The sequence below is a fragment of the Sorex araneus genome, chromosome 9 (assembly GCF_027595985.1).
Source record: "Sorex araneus isolate mSorAra2 chromosome 9, mSorAra2.pri, whole genome shotgun sequence".
NCBI lineage: Eukaryota > Metazoa > Chordata > Mammalia > Eulipotyphla > Soricidae > Sorex > Sorex araneus.
In genome coordinates, this window is record NC_073310.1 from 58,377,805 (window position 1) to 58,400,768 (window position 22,964).

Sequence of the window (22,964 nt, forward strand, 5' to 3'; positions counted from 1 at the left end):
GTAAGTACCACTAAGTGAAAGGTCATATTAATTTAATTACTGTTGGTGTATGTTTTATAGTAGAGGTTATTTTAATTCACTTTTAAATACAGCACAGCACTGTAGCACTGTCGTCCTGTTGTTCATCAATTTGCTCAAGTGGGCACCAGTAACTTCTCCATTGTGAGACTTGTTACTGTTTTGTTGTTGTTGTTGTTGTTGTTGTTTTATTGAATCACCATGTGAAAAGTTGCAAAGATTTCAGGCTTAAGTCTCAGTGATACAATGCTCAAACACCCATCCCTTCACCAGTGCCCATGTTCCACCACCAAGAACCCCAGTATACCTCCCACCCCACCTCACCCCCCGCCTGTGTGGTTGATAATTTTCACTTTACTTTCTCTTTACTTAGATTACATTCAATATTTCAACATAAAACTCACTACTATTATTTGGAATTTCCCCCCCAAAATCGAACCTGCGGAAAAAGCAGCATTTGATCATCTGTTTTCCCTTGCTGAGAATGAAGAGATGTGAGGTTTTGGATTTCTGTATTTTGGTAGCTAAGTCCAGGGAAATTTCTGCCAAAAATTGCATCGTTGCAAGCTTGTACATCTGTTTAGTGGGCCTTATAAGATGGCAGTCGCCACACCGCCTTCCCCCCCAAAAGGAAAAGCCAAGAGAGAAAACCCTTTGTCTGGGTGGCATGGGGCCGTGGCTTAGTTCACAGTCTGGAGGCACTTCTGCAAGAAGCTGCTGATGCCAAGAGTAGTTAGATGGCCCCTGGGATCATGGGCATTCAGCAATGGAGGGGCCGCACTCATGTGGCCGCTCAGATCACATCTGGGCGGAGAGCAGTGCTGGTACCGCCCCCACATCCCGAGATCTCTCGAGTCCCATTGCTCGTTACTGTTTTGACATATCAAATACGCCACAGGTAGCTTGCCAGGCTCTGCCATGAGGGTTGGGTACTCTTGGTAGCTTGCCGGGCTCTTTTATAAATTTTAAATATAAATTTTATATTAATGTTCTTTAAGGTGAAGTAGTCTTGATTTATAAAAAAAAAATAGTATTTGCATCCAGATACCAGTGTAGTAGCCTGCAAAAACAAGTTTTATAGAATCTCCAAATTAATTGATACTTAAAAATAATTTGTTATCAAAAATAGCATCTTTAATGTGAATTCATAGTCACTGTTAGTCACTGTCATCCCATTGCTCATCAATTTGCTCCAGCGGGCAACAGTAACGTCTCCATTTTGAGACTTGTTACTGCTTTGGCATATGGAATACACCACGGGTAGTTTGCCAGGCTCTGCCATGCGGGCGAGATACTCAATAGCTTGCTGGGCTCTCCAAGAGGGGCGGAGGAATCAAACCCGGGTTGGCCGTATACAAGGCAAATGCCCTACTTGCTGTGCTCCAGCCCAATATGAATTCATAGCTTATAATAAAGATTAGTTGAATAATAAAGCCCTAATATGTGAGACAAGGTATATATAAAACATGAAATGAATTACGTTTTTTATGAGCATAATAGTAATATGTGTATGTTATTTTTATCATACTTTACGGAGACAAAGATAGTATAAGTTGCTTACCTTGCAAGCAGCTGACCCAAGTTTGACCCCTTGTGCTGCATTTCGTCCTCTAAACCCATGCAAGGAAGTGCTCCACCCTCTGTATTATCTCCCCAGCCCCTATATTTCTTAGAAAGCTTATTTGGTTTCTTTTTGTATTTTAAGTCGTAATGATTCTTTTTGTTTTGTTTTATTTTGGCGCCATACCTGGCTATTCTCATCACTCCTGGTGATGCTTGTGGGATCATATGCCGTATCAGGGATCAAAACCGGGTTGGCCACGTCCATTGGCATGACTGTTGGAAAGACTTCAGAGGGCCAGAGAGGGAGTACAGCAGGCAAGGTGCACAGCAGCAAAGGTCCATCAGCAGTGTAATGGGAGAACTGGTCTACACGAGTTGGGCATGGGAGGATGTTGCGAGGGGGCTCCTTAGGGCGGGGGGTAAGTGGGTTCAACGGTAAGGGGTGTGTGTTGGAATTATGTGCATGATAAACTATTTTTAATAGTATTGTAAGGCACATGGGCTGGAGAGATAGCACAGCGGGTCGGCATTTGCCTTGCACTCGGCCAACCGAGTTTGATTTCTCTGTCCCTCTCAGAGAGCCCAGCAAGCTCCCGAGAGTATCCCGCCTGCACGCAGAGCCTGGCAAGCAACTGTGGCGTATTCGATATGCCAAAAACAGTAACAAGTCTCACAGTGGAGACATTACTGGTTACTGGTGCCCGCTCGAGCAAATCAATGAGCAACGGAATGACAGTGATACAGTGACAGTGTGTAGCAAGATATTTTTGGGGGGTTGCGTATGGGGGGTGGATGTGCAGCAAGTAATTTTTACTTCAGAACACTGAATTTTGGTTGAATGAAATGTACTTAGAAAGACAAGTGCAGAGAGAAAGAGGAATCTATGTTCAAGAGAGAACCCAGGGCTTCTCGAGAGTGGAAAAAGCAGAAAGAGGTACATCTTCAAGGAAGACCATGGGCCTGAAGAGCAGGCCAGGCTCGGACCCTCGAGCCTCTGGGCTTCTCTGTTGGGAGAAGGAATGAAAAATGCTTTGTATTCGGTTACATATTCGTGTAATGCTATTTATGTTACATATTTATGTGATAACATATTTTGTATGATGATCAACTTTAGAAATAGATTGGCTTTATTTCAAATTTGTTTTAGATCTTGACTAAATATCTGTGCTGTGCTACAGTTGTTCTTAGCCTAACTCTTCATGTCATGTAGTCTTACCTCATGATAATCTAGTGATGTGTTCCAGTTCTTTGGGCCGTTTCCCCAGCCACAAAATTACTGCTTAAACTAAACTTCTGATTGGGTCATTTCTACTCCATGGTACTTATTCTGTTATTTTTACTTCAGAGCATTGAATTTAGATGATTGGTTAATCTTTAAGTGAGATATGAGTAAAATTAAATTTCGCTTTGGGGGGGCTATTGTATGTTCATTTATATCAATTAGGTAGCCCAATAACCATACTATTTAACATTTTCATAATCTCTTTAGGATATCTCTCAGAACCAACTATATTGAAGATTGTATTAAAGTGCTATATAAGCACTATTTATTGTATGAGTATAAATAAATATGCACATATTGATAATACATGCTCCATATTCTTTAGTGGCCATTCCACTCATCACCTTTGTAGTACTGTAGCACTGTCATCCCTTTCTTCATCGGTTTGCTTGAGTGGGCACCAGTAACGTCTCTATTGTGAGACTTCTTGTTACTGTTTTTGGCATATCGAATACGCCATGGGTAGCTTGCCAGGCCCTGCTGTGCCGGTGGGATACTCTCCGTAGTTTGCCAGGCTCTCCAAGAGGGACAGAGAAATCGAACCTGGGTCGGCCGTGTGTAAGGCAAATGCCCTACCCACTGTACTATTGCTCCAGCCCCATCACCTTTGTGAGACCTTATAATTGGGCTCTTACGCTGTTCAATGTATCTTATTCTCCCCTCTCAGGAAGCCCAGCATCACTAACTGCTCCCATCTCAGAGGCTTTCACATCTTCTGGTCTTTACCTGTCTTCCCAGATCACATCAAAAGCTTAGTGAAACGCTATTCTCTTATAAAAGGCACTTTCCTCCATCTTTCCTGGCTATTCTCTACTTCACTACTACCATAACCTTCCCACCCCATTCAGGCCATGTGCCAATTCTTTGAACCAAAGATGAAATGGAATTTAAAATTTATTAGCGTTCATCTCCTAATTTTTTCCCCCTCTTGTGGTCTTTGCAAAGGTGGACTTAAAATCATTACAGACGAATTGATGGAAATTTTGGTCAACAAGTCAAGTGTGACAAATATACTAAAGGAAAATACTCATTTTTTTAAGAGATAAATATTAGCTACTTTCTAATTTGTAAGAAGCAACTATTGCAATATAAAATCCCCTTGAAACAAGTCTTCTGAAATTTGTGGCTTCAAAAGCTGCAAAAATGCATAGAAAAGACATTCAGTATGAAAATATATACTCTGATATCAATTTGCTTTTATTGATTGCCTATTTGCTTCCTGAATCATAGAAATTAGACTATCTTGCAACAGGGAAGAGAAATTATAGCATATCTTCTCTCTGGTTACAGTCCTAAATTAACCGCAGAGCAAAGAAGAATAAATCATTCTGTTATCATGCCATATAGTTTTATCTTTTAGAGTTCTACAAATGAGGTTTCTTTCCTGTTTTGTTTTATGCAGAATAGAAAAGGGAGAAAGACCACATAATCCTGTGAAATAAAGCTGATTGGAGGAAAGTTTTGTTTAATTTGCACTCAATATTTTTTTGTTTGCTTTTCTTTGAAAAAGAGGTTGTTTAAATGTCAAGATTTTATTTATTTTTGTTGTATTAATTCCATTTCTGTAAGGAACTCATTTGAGTGTCAAAACTACCGAAGTAATGTATAAGATACAGTTTTCTCAAGGACCAGGAGGATTGGTCCATGGTTGGAAGCCTGCCTCAAGTGTTGTAGGAGAAGGCAGTTGGGATAGAGAAGGGACCAGTATGACAATAATAGTTAAAAATTATCACTCCTGATAAGGACTGCAAGCTTGAAAGTACGTAAAGGAACAAACATGATGATGGCTCAGTATCTGTATTGCAAATCATAATGCCCAAAAGAGGAGGGCTGGTGGGGGGACGAGGGAGGGAGGGAAAACTGGGAACATCGCTGTTGGGAAATGCACACTGTGTACTGGTGGAGGGATGGGTGTAGGAACATTGTATAACTGAAACCCAACTATAAACAGCTTTGAAACTGTGCATCTTGTGATTCAATTAAAAAAAACAAAAAGGACATTGGGGCCGGAACGATAGCACAGCGGGTAGGGCATTTGCCCTGCATGAGGCCGACCCGGGTTCAATTCCCAGCATCCCATATAGTCCCCTGAGCACCGACAGGAGTGATTCCTGAGTGCAGGAGCCAGGAGTAACCTCTGTGCATCACCGGCTGTGACCCAAAAAGGAAAAAAAAGATATAGTTTTCTAAAGTATAGTTAATGTATAGTTTGGAAAATACAAAAAATCTTAAGTATACAGTTGGGTGAAATTTTACAAATTTTACAAGTATCCAGCTAATCACCAAGATTGTTATTGTACCTGTCTTTTGATTATTTTGGGGTCACACCTTGCAATGCTCAGGCCTTACTCGTGGCTCTGCTCTTAGGGCTCAGTTTTAGTGGGGCTTAGAGGACCATACGGGGTGCTGGGGATGGAATGCCCTTGGCTGCTGAGGCAAGTACCCTACCACCTGTGTTCTCTCTCCAGCCCCAAGAAAAAAATGTTGCAAACGTCAAGGTGGAATTTTTGGTAGAGTGGATTAGATCTGTAGATCAGCATGGAGGCCAGAGTTCCTGAGGTTTGCTAGGGGTCACACAGACCTGGTGGCAGTGAGCTGGGGCTCATATACTTGAGGCACTTGTGGCCACTGAGCAGTGCTGGGGTTTGCTCGGGTGGCACTGAGAGGTGGGAACCCCAACACTCGGCCACGTCCCAGGCCTAAGTCTTGTGTTTCTTTTGTTAAATGTATTCTGTAGTATTTTATTTCTGCTACTTTAAAGGATTTGTTTACTTAATTTCCTTTTGGGATTGTATGTTGATCTTCACATTCTTTTTTTTATCTTGTGTATAAAAATGCAGCAGGTTTTTGTTTGTAAATCTTGTATCTTAGAACTCGTATTTATTTTAGCTCTTATACGTGTTTGTCCATTTCCTTGAGTGGGATTATGTCATCTGCAAGTACAGTCTTAATTCTTCCATTCCAATTCAGATGTCTTTTTTTCCCCCGTTGACTAATCGCTCTGGTAGACTTTATACAAAAGTGGGAAGAACTGATTTTATTATGGTGAGGGGTCTTCTTTCATTGTGAGGTATGAGATTAGCTATAAGTTTTCACAGATGCCCCTTATTAACTTAAGAAAGTCACTTCTGGTGCTAGCTTGTTTAGTATTATCAAACAGCATCAAATTTTGTTTTCTGTACCAGTTGAAATCGTTATTTCAACTGGGTTTTGTTCTCTTATTTTATTGTTATGGTGTCCTATAGTGGTTGATTTTCATGTAATGACTATCTTTACACTTCTGACATTAACATTTGGTCATTGTGTATAACATGGTTTTCAACCACTGGTCCTTGAGCTGGTCCTGATCCACAGGTTAAACACTACTGACAGATAGCACTTTCTGCCTTGCTAGATTTTCTTTACTAAAAGTTACTTGAGAAATCTGGCATACAGGGGTGTTGATATATAGTTTTCTTCTGTTGTTTATGTTATGTGTCTGGCTTTGGTACCAGGACCTCATAGCATGAATTAGGAAGTATTCCTTCCCCTTCTACTTTTGGGAAGAGTTTAAGGAAGACTGGCAACTTCATTGGGTGTTTGATAGTATTTGTTAATGAGAGACTGGGAATAGTACGGAGTTCTGCACACATGCCCCTTTCCCTGAGTTTGGTTCCCAGAACCACACGGTCTGCTGAGCTCCCAGGGGCCCCGCCCTGGAGGCCCCTGAGCCCCCAGGACCAGGGCAGCAGGGCTTCTCCAGCTGGCCCAGAACTGCAGGGGGCCTTCCGAGCCTCCTGAGCAGCTCTCGGCCACCACTAGCCACCACCAGCCCCGCCTTTGCACTCCTTTAGGTTTGGGACTTTTCTTGGCTGAAACTTGGGACTTTTGTTGTTTGTTTTGTTTAAATTGGCCTATCTCCTTATAGTTCTCCTCAGTTTTTCTGTTTCCTTGAGTGGGAAGTGCTTGGGCCACACCTGAACTTACTTACTCCTGGCTCTCTGTTAAGGGATCACTCCTGGTGGTGCTCAGGGGACCCTATGTGGGGCCAGTGATGAGCCAGGATTGGCTGCATGAAAGACAAGCACCTCGACGCCTGGCCTCAGTATTGCTCATTTTTTTCTTAGAATTCTTTTCCTCTAGTAAAATTTGATTCATTTTCATATCTTTTTAATTATTTTTTTGAAGGGCCTCTTGAACGAGCTCAGGAAGTCTGGGAACCACTCCCAAAGTACTTGGTCCAGCCTTGTGGGCCTGGTGCTGGGGGCGTCTTGGTGCTCCAGGGACCATGCAATCCAGAGGATGCAGTTTTGAACCTAGCACATGGAAGGCACGTGCTCTGCAAGCTCTCTCTCCGGCCCGTCACTTTCATTCTTTCTCTACAGATCTCTATTTTCTTGGTGTTATTTTGGGAATCACAATTAAGCTCCTAATTTACTGCAGTCTGGTTGTAATTAACACCAATTTAGTTTGTTATATAAAAAGTTTTACTTTTCAGAGCTCTCTTTTCTTCTGTAGTTATTGTCACAAATTACTAATTATTGCTTTATGTAGTTGGTTTCTTTTAAATTGTATAGAAAAGGGGCTGAGGATATGGTTCAGTGGTAAGAAGCATGCATAAGGTCCTGAGTTCTTTATCTACAAAAATGTAAAGATAAGTTACATATAAAAACTAGCACTGCAGTCAGAAAGAGAGGGACAGACATAGAAGGACTACACTCATTTGTGGAGTAGAGAATGACATCACATGAGGCTGACACCCAACGACACTAAGAGCCAGGGGGATTGCCCCATAACTGGAAGCCTGCTTCATGAGCGGAGGGAAGAAGGCAGATGGAATAGAGAAGAGATCACTAAGAAAATGATGCCTGGAGGAATCAATCAGGAGGGAGATATGTGCCGAAAGTAGATAATGGACCAAACATGATGACCTCTCAGTGTCTGTGTTGCAAGCCATAATGCCCAAAAGTAGGGAGAGAGTGTGGGGAATATTGTCTGCCATGGAGGCAGGGGGAGGGTGAGAGGGGGGGTATACTGGGGATATTTGTGGTGGGGAATGTGCACTGGTGGAAGGGTGGGTGTTTGATCATTGTGTGATTGTAGCCCAAACATGAAAGCTTGTAACTATCTCACAGTGATTCAATAAAATTTTTTAATTAAAAAAAACTAGCATTGCTAGCCAAAAGCAAATTACCACTGCTGTATATTAGCTATTGCTATAGTTTCCGGTGTTTTTATTTACTCTAAAGAACTCCTACTAGGATTTTGTTTGGGGGCCATTATCTGGTGGTGTCAACGGCTTCATCCAGTCCTATGTCACTTTTTTTTTTTGCTTTTTGGGTCACACCTGGCAATGCACAGGGGTTACTCCCGGCTCTGCACTCAGGAATTTCACCTGGCAGTGCTCAGGGGACCATATGGGATGCTGGGAATCAAACTTGGGTCAGCCACCTGCAAGGCAAACACCCTACCCGCTGTGCTATCGTTCTAGCCCCTCACATTTTTTTTATAGAGCAAGCTTACTAGCAGAACTCCCAAGGTTCTTTGAACCCAGATTGACACATGCAAAGTCTTAGTTCTTTTCTGATTAGATTATCTTATTTTCTGTTCTTTTTTGTTTTGAGGGCAGATAGTGCTATTCTTAGGAATTACCATGTTGTGCCAGTATGCTTTGCATACTTTATCCCTTTTAGCTAGATCACTTTGCCCTTCCTTTTTTGTTTGTTTTGAGCATAGTTTTGCTGAATATGGAATTTTTATTATTATTTGGAGGCACATCCAGCAGTGCTTGTGCTTACTCCTGGCTCCATGATTAGGGATCACTAGGGGACCCTATGGCAAGTGCCCTGCCCTCAATACTATGTCTGGGTAAGTCCTCTCTCTCTGGAAGCATTGTGAGTTAGGTAAAATAAAGATAAGCGCTTCGTGCAATCCATCTAGGATGGCAGGCCAAAACAAACTGTCACAGGTGGATTAAGTCTGGTTCATCTCTTCCGGCACCAAGAAACCACACCATGAACTCACACTGGCATCTCTTTAAGAGCCTTACTGAGAATCTGTTGTGCATGTCTGACTGACTGCTGTGTATCTTCAGCTAGTTTGCAGAGGACAGATATTGTTGTTTCATTCAGATTGTGCCAGATTATGTAATGCAGAGACAGACCCTTGGAGTTCCTTACTCCTGTCATTTATTCGAATCCTGTTCCATTTTGACATATAACTTTCATGGTTATTTTTTAAATTTAAAACTACAGGAGGGAGATTTAGAGATAGTATAGCAAACAGGATGCTTCCCTTGAAGGTACCCTGCCTGGATTAGATTCCCAGCACCACAGATAGTCTCCCAAGCACTGCCAGGAGCGATGCTGGAGCACACAGTCAGTCCTAAGGCCCCAAGCTCGGCTGGACGTTGCCCAACATGCCCCACACATGCAAATTATTTTTGATGGGGACGGCTTTCCCAGCAGTACAGTGGGGCCTCGGAGGCACTCTCAACAATTCTGATCAGTTGTGTAAGCCTAATTGGTGCTCAGGTCAGTGAGCACCAAACTCAGGATCTCAGCCCTTGGAGCCACCATTTGCAGACCACAGTGGCAGTTCTTGGGGACTCCCTCCTGTGCAGTGCTCAGGAAACCATGCAGTGCTGGGGATCAAAGTTAAGCTCCCGCTCATAAAGCCCTTCGAGCTACCTCCCTGTCCTTCCGTTATTTTTTAAAAGGTGATCATATGTCTCTTCTTTACAGAGTTCACCTACACACTCTTCTAAGTCATGTCCAGCTTCCCCAAGACCATATCATATTTAGGAGGAAAAATATATCTTGGCAAATGAACCTCATGATGACAGTGTTAATAATGGCCACTTTGTAGCCGTTGTTAGATAAAAGGTCTACCGTACTCCCACCGAGTCTGTGAAATGAATGTTCTAACATTCAGTTCTGTAGTACAAATGTGATAGAAAATGCATTTGAAAAATAATGGGAGCACAGCCCTGGCCTCTGAGTCCCGCCAGCAGTAACTGTCCCCTCCCCTCCTCACACTTCTGAAGGCCATGTCTTGCATGCAGCTGGCCCTGAGTTCATGCTCATAGATTTGACACATACATAAGCTCTCTGCGGTGTGACTTGTTTATAGAATGTCTTTGTTCATAGGAAAATCCCCACATATTTTTTCACTTTTATCCACAGAAGGTGTAGCTTACTGGTCAGATAATCCTACTGGGACCAACATCCAGAGGAAACCAGGCAGCATTTGTGTGTAGCCTGAGAACCCAGTCAGGAGAGAATTGTCTTTGTCTACAGCTTAAGCAAAACAAAATGATGAGCTTGGGGAACTGCTTCCTGATAGGGGACCAGGAGGATGGAACAAGCTGGTGGGAGATAGAGCTAAAAAGATCGGGAAAGAGACAGATGATGAAGACGCTTGGGAGCTACGAGGGATTGGAAATAGGAGAGCCATCTGGCCATATTTACATTTAAGATACCTACTCTGGCAGAAACTTGGGGGGGTTGAGTTATCGCAGTGAGACTCCTAAAGGGAACCGTGCCTTGGGTGACTTTTAGTCATTTTTAAATAAGTCACAGGTATTCCATGAGCATGTATTACTTTATAACACAATGAAATCAGCTTTTTGGAATAATTTTTTTCTATGATAGAAACCAAAATTAAAGTCCCATTTAGAGAACATTTATTAATTTGATTCTTGACCTCTTTGCTTAACATAATCTCCAACAAGGATTTTTCAATAAACTTCATCACCATTTTCTACCACATTTTGCCTGTAGTTTAAGCTAGAGAACATGTCTCTTCCATTAAACAAATTAGAATGAAAATTACAGCCATAATACCTGCAAAACTTACTCTGCTAATTTTATAACTCCTTGGCCTTCCACAAGTCACAAAAATATTTACACCTTAGTTGAAACTTTTAAGAATAATTAGAGTCTGGAGCCGTAACTGCCTAGAAAATTGGTAATGAAAATAATGGTTTGTAAAGGAAGACTTGACAGTCTAATTATAGTCTCACTTTGCCTCTCTACAACTCTCTTTCTTAAGCAGCTATTTAGTCCTAGGTACACAGATTTTTTTTTTCACTTTTAGTTATTTGAGTCTTTCTGAAAAGCAGTTTTAGAAATTGATGAATATTTAACTATAAAACCAAATAAAATTTGTTAAGCAAATTTGCTATCATTTAATTCTACTCTAAATATTACTATTGGGATGACTTCATAATGGAGATAGACTTTTAAGTCCTACATGACACTGTTTTTCTTTTTTTATATGTATATATTTTTTATTTTTTATATTTTATTTCAATTTTATAAAGTTGTTCACAATAATTGATTACATTTAATATTCAAACACCAATCCCACCACCATTACATCTTACCACCACCACATTTCGAATGTTTTCATCCTAAACCCCAAACCTTGCCCCAAAGCAGAACCGAAGTAATTTATTTTGTATTGTTTGTTATGAATAATCCTCTGAAAATGATGCAGAAAAGTTTTCTTAGAGGAAAGTGTGTCAGGATTGTTGTTATGTATTTTACCTATGCACAGAAGTTTACATAAAATGTAATTTTAACATCCGTATAATCTAAAATACTCTTATTGAACTAGTGGCTTTTAAAATATATTTAAACTATTTTGTTGCATGAATGTATTGCATTTATCCATTCTTGGATTGTTTCTACCTTTTGGCTATTATAAATAATGCTGTTATGTACAGTCCTATTCCAAATTTGAGCACCTGATTTTATTCCTTTGGAGTTATATCTAGGACTGGCACAACAGGGTTACAAAAATTGCAATATGTATTAAAATGCATAAAATAAAAGTATACATAGAGTTGTAAAAAAAAGCCTTATAATTTTGTTGGCATAGTTATCAAAACAGCCAATAAAATACATTTGTTCTATGATAATAAAAAAAATAAAATAAAATATATTTAAACTACATTAGTAATATATAAATAACAGACAACCTTATTTTTGCAAAACATTAATAACACTCTTGTTAGTACCAAAAGTAAGATAATGTATGTAACTATTTTTCACTGTTACTTTGGATGAATGCAGATGTAACTGCCTCCAAGTAGGCATACTTTTTGACATGTGAAATTGAGATTCCATAGGTTGTTGCAGGCTAGTAATTCAATATAAATAACAATGAAGAAACCACATATGGTAAGCCTGGGATTCAGAAATTGGCTTTAAGATTCTCAAATAAAGACCTTCTTTGAAGGAACACAGATGTATTAATTTTTAATTTGTTTCTTTTTGATCTCTTAATTACTAAAAAAGATTTATTGGTTAATTTTAGGAAGACAAGTGTTTGAAAAGTTTTGCCAAATACTGTCTTCTTTAAATGACTGTATGGTAATGAAAAGTTAAGAGGAGAGCCAAATAAGATTGAATAATTGTTCAGTCATGTGGGTCAGGCTAGTTGTACCGCCTGGTTGTTAGGCTGATTGCTCAAATTACATTGCCTGGGGTCCTGCACTTGGTTGGCTGTCTCCTCAGATCTTAACAAGGTTCTGGGAATTTCTTTTTCTGACAAAGTTTGCTTTGTGTTTTCCCCCCTCCCCCCACCACCTCCAGGATGCTTCATCTGCAGACATTAGAAAAGCATATCGTAAGCTTTCACTAACTTTGCATCCAGACAAGAATAAGGATGAAAATGCAGAAACTCAGTTTAGACAAGTAAGTGAAATGTGCTGTTATTACATATATTTCATGAGAAATCTACAGAAATAGTTTATCACAAACACAAAAATGTGTATGTAGAATATTTCATTTGAAATTAAGATAGCATATTTTTGCTTTTTTTAACAAAATAATCATTTTTCCAATTTTTGATATTAGAATCGAAATTCTTGAAGGATCTCAGTTGTCATAATTTTCTTTTCTGAATTGTAGCTTTTACTTTAAAAAAGCTTATTTTAAGATAAATTTTATTTTATAACTTTCATTTCTTTCACAAAGATGACATTTTTATACAAATCATTTTTCAACTCTTAAGGTTGAACTAACAAATTATGATTTTTTATCTCTTCATTGTCTACATGAATACATATATTGTTTTCTGTGTGTACAGTAATTATAGTGTATTCACCTTTTCTAAGCAACTTTTTGTAGTTGAGACGATTTTTATTTTAAAGTAATGCTTCTGTTTTAGTTGGTGGCCATTTATGAAGTTTTAAAGGATGATGAACGAAGGCAGAGGTGAGTGTTTCTGCTTTTGAATTAAGACTTTAGAGTTAGATGTTACTCCATTTGTAAAGGAAAGAATTGTCTCATTAAAATAATATTTATTGTAAATTAGTATTTTCCTTTTGTTTCTTCTAAGAAAAATGTTCTAAAATGTATATTAATAGCAGAGTTCATTTCTATTACATACTCACTAGGTTGATTCAATACTTACAGACTTTAAGATTACAAGTCATAAACTAGCAGCCATAGCTTCATTAGATATGATTTTTATATCTTTTTTTCCCTGGCAAATTTGAATACCACTTGGCTTAAAATGCCCATTCATTTCTTTGAGGCGTCTGTAATAGCCCCTCTGCTTGGTGGTGGTCTATTGTTTCTATCCATTCAATCTTTTATAAGTGGGTTGTTAGTAACTTTCCAGATACTACTGTTTCTTAATATTTTTCACTCTCAAAATTAGAACCCTATATGTGAGTGAGAATGTAGACTTGTGTAAGGCTATAGAAATAGGAGTAGAAGCAATTTGTTTCTTCTTCCTATTTTTCTTATCTCCTCTTTCCCTTATCCTCCTCCAGTGATTCAATGGTGAAGGCTGAACTTCCAAAACAGAGGCACTCCCCTCTTCCCCCCTCTCCCCCCACCCCCCTGCCCCATTCTGAGACTTACCTACTTCAGAAGAGTAGTATTGTATCTAAACTAGTGCCAGAGACCTTAGAGATTCATTGGGGGCCCCCTTCCAATATACACTTAGAAAATGGAATGTAGACATTTGGCTTCAGAGTTTTAAAATCAGACCCACAATAGGAATTGCATTTTGCATCCGGCCTTGGGACAGACAGAAAAACAGTAAAAACAAAAATTTCTCCAAACACTCCCTTTGCGTGTAAAGCAGACTGGGATTTTCTTTTGTAGTTGTTTAGTTCGGCAATGCTAGTTGTGGCCCTCTAAACTGATTCCCTGAGACACCTGTAAGCTGTGTCCTACACTTCGAAAATGGTTGCACTACAGTAAAAGAAGTGGAAATTAGAAGAGGAGGAAACCCTAACTTTGTGTCTGTGAATTTAGCCTTAAAGTCTGCCTAATACCCCTAGCTGTGGGGCGCAAGGGAGAGGGGATTAATAAAGAAAGTCCTCACCCCAAATTGTAATGACATTCGTAATCATTTTCCTGTGTATTGTCTGAATTATTATGTATCTTAAAGTGTTAGTGACCCTCCAGGTTCTCATCTTAACTCATTTATTTGAATACTTTGGTTTGTCACATCCCGAAGCAGGATTCAGGATAGACTCTCTTGACTGAGTTCTTTGCTTTATAACAAGGACTGGCGTTGGTCCAGATACCAGAGCCGACATTCCTCTAGTTTGAGATAATCCATAGTGTTGAAAGAGTCCGAGAAGTGTGTTGAAAGAAGTGTTGGTCATTCTACACATATTTTCTAGTTGGTTTCTCCCTATGAGCCCCTAGTTTGTTTCACACATCAAAAAATGTGTCTGATGAGATGGATTGATTTAGTCTCCCTATGTCTTTGGCATCAGATTTTGCCCTTTTGTTAGTTACCATTGTAAAAGTTAGTAAACTTTGTAACAATTTCTTTCAGTACTGAAATTATATCTTCATAGAATAAATCACTTAGTAGGTAAAATTGTGTCTTTATTAACAAAAACTGTTCTAACATTTTCTTTTTAGGGATTAATTCCCTCTGCATTTTTTTCAGGGTTAGTAGAAAAAGTGGCTCTGACAGTTACACAAACAGCTATAGTATTTATACCCCTTGAGGCACAAGTAACTCTTTGGTAACTGGTTTTCCTTGAGGCAAAAGTCTTAACTAATCAAGCTGAGAACCATTCCTCTAAAGCTTATGCCTGAGGCCAGGTGACCTGTGAGTATTTAAACAGAGGAGAAATGCACCTCCACAGACAATTACCTAATGTTTATAATTCCTTTAGGGGAAAAAGAGCACACAGTTGTATCTGTTTTTTAGAAAGATTGTCTTAGACTGATTTTGAAAATTGGTTTTGGGTATCCCATTTATTTATTATAAATATTCATTAAATAAGTTCTTTTAAATGTGTAACCATCAAGGAATTAGTGAGGAGGGGAAGGTATAACTGTCTAGGAATTAGCGATTTGGTAGATTGCCGTAGTCATGTTTTTCTGATCATTTCCCATAAAAATTATTTTGTTTTTACCAAAATCAGCCACATTCTTTAGAAAAGAGGATAAATAAAATAGATCAAATTAGTTAGAGAACCTTTTTGTTTGTTTGGTTTTGGATTGGGGGCCACGGTGGGCAGTGTTCAGGTCTTACTCCTGGCTCTTAGGGCTCACTCCTGGCAGGAGCAAGGCACGTGCCTTACCCAGCGTACAGTATCTCTGACCTCAGATAACCCTTTTCTAAGGTCAAGGCAAATTTAATTTTTTAAAAAACTTTTATTTAGGTATAGTTAGCCTCCCATTAAAAAAAAATAGAAACTCAGATATTTTAGGGCATCAGAGCTAGCTCAAAGGACTGAGTACAGGCTTTGCATGCTGTAGGCCAGGGTTCAATCCCCAGCACCATATGATCCCTTGAGCACGGCAAGAAGCAGCTCCTAAGCACAGAGTCGGAAATGTGACCCCCAAAACAAGAAAGTCGGCCGTTTTATATGTTCAATTCAGTGACTTTTAGTTAGGTTCTGATAGCACTTTCCACCACAACTCGGTTTTAGAACATTTCCATCGTGTCAGTCTGTTTCCCCAAACCTACTTGCAAACAGTTCTCACTCTCCCAGCCTCGGTTTCTGATCTCCTCTCTGTGTCTCTAAGTTTACTTTTTTCTGTACACTTACTATAAAGTAATGCTATAGGTCACCTTTTATACCTGACATCTTTTTATCACAGCACAATTTTACATTCATCTATATTATGGCATGTACCAGCTGTTTTGTGTGGCCGAACTGTATTCCATAAGCCACTTCATTATTCACCAAGTTTTATACATTTAGATTGTTTCCACTTGTTGTCTATGATAAACATTGCTGCTATCAACTGTGATTTATCATAAAAAATTGCATATGTATTTTTATTTTCCTTTAGTAATTCCTGAGAGTACAATAGTAAATAAATATTTTAACTTTTTTTTCTTCCCAAAGGCATAAACTGCAACTTGAAAATAACTCATTTTACTTATTAGTGTAAAGAAATCTGGCATAAGGGCCAGAGAGATAGCACAGTGGGTGGGGCGCTTTCCTTGCATGCAACCAACCTGAGTTCAATTCTCAGCATCCTGTATGTAAATGAAAAAGTTTTATTTGCAAAACCAATTAAAAGAGTAATTATCCAAACCTAATCCACTACACTCTTATAAATCAATTACCTAGTTATTAAAACTTTGGTTATATTTATGCTTGAATAAAAGCATATATAATCTGAAAATAAGGAATGTCCCGGTACCTTCTTTAACTACTAGATAAAAAATAGAAACTACCTATTAATGTATAAAGTGCTGCATACTACAAATTTTGGGATATGTGTCTATATCAAGATAGACACAGATACATAATTTATAAAATAAAGCAATTAAGTTAGACTTTCTGTGTAGATTTATAACTAATTTTTTACTATAAAGCTCAAAATATAACCAAGAAAGCTGTTATTATTGTTTCAAGCTAAAAGTAGAACTTTAGTTTTACAATTACTGTATTCTATATCCAAATATGCTAATATTTTAATTTACATAATTTTCTGCTGGTTATTAAAATTTTTTGAGATTTATGTCCAGTGTTTATATTAACTAAATATATCTGATGAATTGTAGATTATAGAATGGAACTCGGTAAGATGTTATTATTTTATATTCATTGTGCACATTTGAAAAAAATCAAAGTAAGCACTAGCTTATGTTTTAGATGTTTGAAATTTATTAATGTTTTAATTTCTAAGATGATTCAGTTTTAGGTGATTTTTTGCATAATTAATATTTTTGTAGAGATTAACTTTGTATATTCTTAATACATGTGCATTCTTAAATCTCATTTTAACAAATTATTTTTTTATAATGTAGGAGCAAAGAGCACTGCTATTAACAAATTATTAAGAACAGTTTGAGATCAGTTATAGAACACTTAAAGTGTGCATTTAAATATAGAAAAATATGATGTATCGATTCAAATTTTATGTTTTTAACCTATTTTTTAATGACATGAACAAGTATTTTAAGAAGTGAAAAAAAGAAGTAACTTAATTTTTTCAGTATTTCAGGAAATGATTTATACATATATATTCTAAAAAATGTATTTTTATACATATATATATTCTAAAAAATGAATGATAATAGGAGCTATCTTCCCTTAAATGGCCAGTCCTGTGAGCCATAATGTTCATTGATAGTAAAATCAATAGAGCATTGATTCTAAGCTTAATCCTTAGAGAATGTTATTTATAGTGGCACATATAACCTAGTAAATATCTAGTTCTGCTTAATGTGTTCAGTGCATAAGGTTTTGCTATCGTGAATTTGGCTGTGCACTAAATAAAATTTGCATCTGAGATAGAAAATTGTAGCTATTAATAGATACCTAGCATTTCAAGATATAAAGAAAAATTTCACGTGAGATTCATAGATATGTGTTTAGCCATGCTTTTTTCAGTACATTTTAGATCTGAAACTAATTGAATCCTCATATATTCTTAAGTAATTGTTCCCATTTCTTAGATAGTTTTAATATTTTTTGCTTATAACCATACTTTTTACATGAAGATATTTTATTAAAAAGATTAGCTGAAAATTATTACTATATTCTTTTTTTTCCTGATTGCTATGTTTATTTATTTTCTTCTCAATAAATCTGAAGTAAAACAGATTTAGAACAAATTCAGGATTTTACGAATGTTACAATCTTTCATGAAAACACTTCAAATCTTTAACAATACATTTGTAATTTCAATGAGTTATCTTTTGCCAAAGATAGATTTAAACATGAATTTTTGAGGACAGGAACTATAGTTTTTGATGATATCATATTATGTCTTGAGTATTAAAGGACTGCCATAAATATTGAAAGAAGAGATATTAACCTCAAATTTTATCTGGTTCAGCTACTACTCGATCATTTTTAATTTGTAGCTTCTTGTATGCCACACAATTTACCCTTTAATAATTTAGTACTAATTAATGTCTTATTTTGAACATTGGTTATTCTGATCTGCTGTTATTAATAGCCTGAAAGTCATGTTTTCTAGATTTGCTAATAAAGTTTGAATTTATAACTGATATTTTACAACTGAAGAAGTTGCCTATAATAAATCCTTTGCTATATTTATTTATTTTTTGCATATCTCTAAGGTATCAGTTTAATAACTATCAAAGTAGCTAGTGCAGTTGTTGCATTTAAATTGATTTACATGTCAAGACTGGCAGTTTAGCAGCTGCGCTATTATTCCTAGATCGGTCAATTTACTTGAGAAAAACCTACTACTGAGTTCTACTGACCTGCCTGACAATATAGGCCCTATTTCTATTCCTGTAATTAGGCCTGCGACTAACTCAGAATATTTTTAATTAAAATATTTTGGTCAATGTGTTGCACCAAATTAGGCCTTTCAGTGAAGATTTAATTCTGGAAATAGTGTGATTAGAATATTTAATGAGTTGAGTTCAATTAAGATTAACAGGTTGTATGTTTTGAATATACAGTGTTCGTGACCATTTTGTGTTTTATAATCATAAATGTTACTCCTGATTTTTAACCTTAAACTTATATTTTTAAACATTTTAACCTAAACAGCCTCAGTAACTTTTTATAAGTAAATTAAACATATTGAAATTTTGTTGTAAAGAAAACTGATTTAAAAGACATTCCAGGAAGGCTTTTTTGTTGAGTTCTTCCCTTCCAGCAAAGCCAAAAAAGAGAAAATTACCAGTTAAATGTTTACAGATAAACAGTTTTATTGAGAAATCTGACATAAACATTGGTTGCCTCCCTCTCTAATTTGGAAATTTTTAATTCACAAGTGTGAGTGAAACAAGATAAAGAGGTGCTCATTTTGTAGGCATTTATACCATTAAGAGGCTTTGATAATATATGTAAATACTTTTATCTGAACTGTGTAAATTAAAACACTTATGAGAAAATCTATCCTGAATTTGATTCTGCTAATAAATACTTCATGGCAACATATGGAACTCCTATCTTGATTTTTTTTTTCCTCCCATTGAGATTCTTCCTTTTGTTGCTGGTTTCCATCTTCAGACCAAGAAAGATATGTAGACTATATGGCTCCTTTACTTTAGCTGTCATTTGAAGAGTCACATCATTGGGTACCATACAAATACAGAATCCTGTGTCCATAGCATATTACCAAGTACCTTTTTGAAAGTTACGACTAGACCTACGTATGGTATTTTTAATTTGCAATTGTAATGCTGATAGTTACATGCATAAAATGTTGCTGATTTTAGAGAAATTCCTTTTTCCTTTATCTTTATAAATCAGTAGTATTAATAACACTTTTTACAAAATTTAAACTTCAATGAGAAACTATTATATTTGCTACTATAGGTATGATGATATTCTGATCACTGGACTTCCTGACTGGAGGCAGCCTGTATTCTACTACAGGCGGGTGAGGAGAATGAGCAATGCTGAGCTGGCATTACTTTTGTTCATTATTCTCACAGTGGGTCATTATGCTGTGGTTTGGTCAATCTACCTGGAGAAACAACTGGTAAGTATCAGTAATAGACAGTTTTATGTAAAGTTTTAGACATTTATTTTTCAGCCGATAAAAATTAATATTTTTCATATATTTTATGCTAATAGTTTTGTATTTTGTTTTCATATTCTAAGTGTAGACAGTAGAAACAATTATCTGTCTCTTTTAATGTGGCATATGAGTTTGTTATGAAACTTTGTGAAGGTTCAGTTACCTAGCTGAAAATTAGCAGACAGAACAATGTTAGTTATCACCTTTCAAGTAAAAAAACATTATGTGAAATAATTTTAGAAATTTTTATCATAGTTTATATAAATTTTGATGTTAATATAAATGACTTATATTAACATTTTCAAATGTTATACAAGTAAAATTTAGAATATCAGATAAGTTGATTAAAAAGTTTTATTTTCCTAAGTCTATTACTGCATTATTTTGCTTTAATTTTTATTGTATGCTAAGGACAGTAAAACATTTATCAGTGCTCATGAATTAGCATCTGTTGACTCATTCTTTTTGAAGCGACATTATTAAAGTTGGGTGGGTGAATGAGAAAAAGTAAGTTGAATGCTTTCTCTTCTTAGAAAACTTTGATTGCTATGGAGATACACATGACTGACAGTGCTGAACTTCATGTGTGTTTAATGACTGGATACCATGGCAACAGTTATTGTTAAAGATTGATGATTTTACTTAATCACTTTGGACCTTACATACATTTGCATAACTGTTCCTCTATAATGTTTACCCTTCGAAGAAGACTTTTGATAACATTTGAAGAGTACATGTTAATGATAACCTGTAACCATAATTCTTTCCACATTAAGGATGAACTGCTTAGTAGAAAAAAGAGAGAAAAGAAAAGAAAGGCAAGCGGCAAGAATGTGGATGTATCCAAACTAGGTGCTTCAGAAAAAAATGAAAGGTAAGAGCATAAAAAGTATTTTATCATTTGAAACTTTTAAAGTATTTTAAAGTGGATTCCATGTTGTATGTATATTCTTTTCAGATATAGTGACATCATTTACAACTGTAGTAGGTTCATAAAACTAACTGTGCCATAGTTCATGAGACTAATTCTAATTTTAAGCAAAAGTGCTGTAGGTTTTTTTTCTCCTTATAAAGTTTTAATGTATAATTAAGAAATTAAATCTCAAAATTCTTACAGTTTGAAATTTTTAAACTGGACCTTAAGAAAAAGAAGAAAGAAAAAAGTATTACTCACAGAATTCATATCACTTTATTAATTGACCGAAGAGTGACAACATATAGATTTGTAGTATACTCAGAAAGGTACCACTATTTCTATTGATTCATAGAAAGAAATAAAGGGTTTGAATAGTTCACACAGCAGGGCGGAAACTGGATCAATGTGAGAAGATCACAGACTATCCTTTCCGTCTTCTGTGCTGGTGGCATCAGTGAGTAATGCTTCACTGAACTGCAAATGACATTAATTTTTATTTATTGGCTTGTTTATGCTACGGGCTTCGTATCTCCTTGTCAGCACTTGAGAATAGTTTGATGCTGCTCAGTCTTTTTTAGCTGAAGTAATCATAAGGCTTAGAAATTAAATTTGTAGGACAGAGGAAAAGTCCAGGATGGAAAGAGAGCTTCTGTTTCTTCATCCTTATGACTTGATTAGGAGCCTTCTTCTCCCAAATCTTAGCTTCCTCTACAGATTATATTTGTTATACCTACACTATTTAATGATAGAGTCAGATTCAGTTCTAGTATTCATAAATATTTCATTGAAAAATGTCTTCATATTTTTGTTGAACATAGCAAAAAATAATTCATGGCCTTTATAAAAAAATTTTCGTCTCTCAACTTCCTATATTTTGTTCCCCCCTTTCCCTTTCAGATTGTTGATGAAACCACAATGGCATGATTTGCTTCCATGCAAGCTGGGAATTTGGTTTTGCCTTACACTAAAAGCTTTGCCTCATCTAATCCAGGTAAAATGTACCTCTTTCATATAATACTAGATGCTTTCATTTTATTTATTCATGATGTAGTTTATGCCATGTGTGCTATCTGAATGCTGATATACTGTGGATGCTTCATCATGCCAGTTGACTTGAACACTGTTTTTACACATGAAAACCTAATTTAGCATAGTTCTAAAATATTTAGGTATCAGTTCCTATAATTAGTACTTCACAAACACCTTCAAATTTAAGACACAGGAAAAATGATTTAAAAAACTAATCCATATCTAGTTATAAAGAACAGGGCTTAGCTCTGTCATCCTATTTAAATAGCATTTAAGTACATAGTATAAAAGTCTTTATATAAGAAACTGTGTAATTATATAAAAATGTATGTTTCTAATCTTTCTTGCATAAGAGTTGAGGATTTTGTCTTATATTAGTAATCAAAGTTTTTGTTACTAGTCTTGATGCCTTGATCAAACAAAATGTAGGTACATATCATGCTTACATGGCAATTTGTCTTATGGTTAAATTTAGTAAACCAAAGTATATTTAATTATGTTGCTTTGCTAATTGTTTTGCACCATACTCAGCAGTGCTCAGGGCTTACTCCCATCTGTGCTCAGGGATCTCTCCTGGTGGTGCTCAGGGACCATACGCAGTGTCAGGGATCAAACCTGGGTCATCTGTGTAAGGCAAGTGCTTTACGTCCTTACTATTTCTGCATACACACTTTGCTAATTTTAATTATTGTGTCATGTTAGAAAAACCCTTGCATCTAAAATGAAATCTTTTAAAGTTTGTGTTATAGTTTTTGTGTGCAAATTTTGAGATTCTTTGATGTGTAACTTTATGGAGGAACTATTTTATCTTTGAAAATAAATATTAGAAAATAGGAAGTTATATCATTTCTACCCACTTCGTTCTGCTTTTGTGTGTGTCAGAGCTATTTTTCCTAATCAGTGTGAGAAATACTCCAAGTAATTTGTTTTTTCTTTTCCCTCATAGTTAACATTTTATAATTGATGAGAAAATAAAAAGATGGCTAGTACTCTTTAGCTTTTGAAAAGTTATCTACCAGTTCTTTCATCAAAGTGGTTCATCTTGGCATTAGAAAGATAGCTTAGGGCCGGAGCAATAGCACAGCAGGTAGGGCTTTTGCCTTGCATGTGGCCGACCCAGGCTTGATTCCTCCATCCCTCTCGGAGAGCCCGGCAAGCTACCGGGAGTTTCCCACCCGCACAGCAGAGCCTGGCAAGCTACCCGTGGCATATTCATATGCCA

General features: G+C 36.7%; 1 protein-coding gene across 1 annotated transcript in view; it reads left to right on the top strand.

Moving 5' to 3' along the window:
* DNAJC1 (DnaJ heat shock protein family (Hsp40) member C1) overlaps positions 1 to 22,964 on the top strand; it is a 152,335-nt gene that overhangs the window by 49,161 nt on the left and 80,210 nt on the right. The window contains exons 2-6 of the mRNA XM_055147161.1: positions 12,442 to 12,543; positions 13,019 to 13,065; positions 19,593 to 19,758; positions 20,574 to 20,671; positions 21,611 to 21,704. Coding sequence (XP_055003136.1) covers positions 12,442 to 12,543; positions 13,019 to 13,065; positions 19,593 to 19,758; positions 20,574 to 20,671; positions 21,611 to 21,704 — 507 coding nt within the window. The remainder of the gene's footprint in view (positions 1 to 12,441; positions 12,544 to 13,018; positions 13,066 to 19,592; positions 19,759 to 20,573; positions 20,672 to 21,610; positions 21,705 to 22,964) is intronic.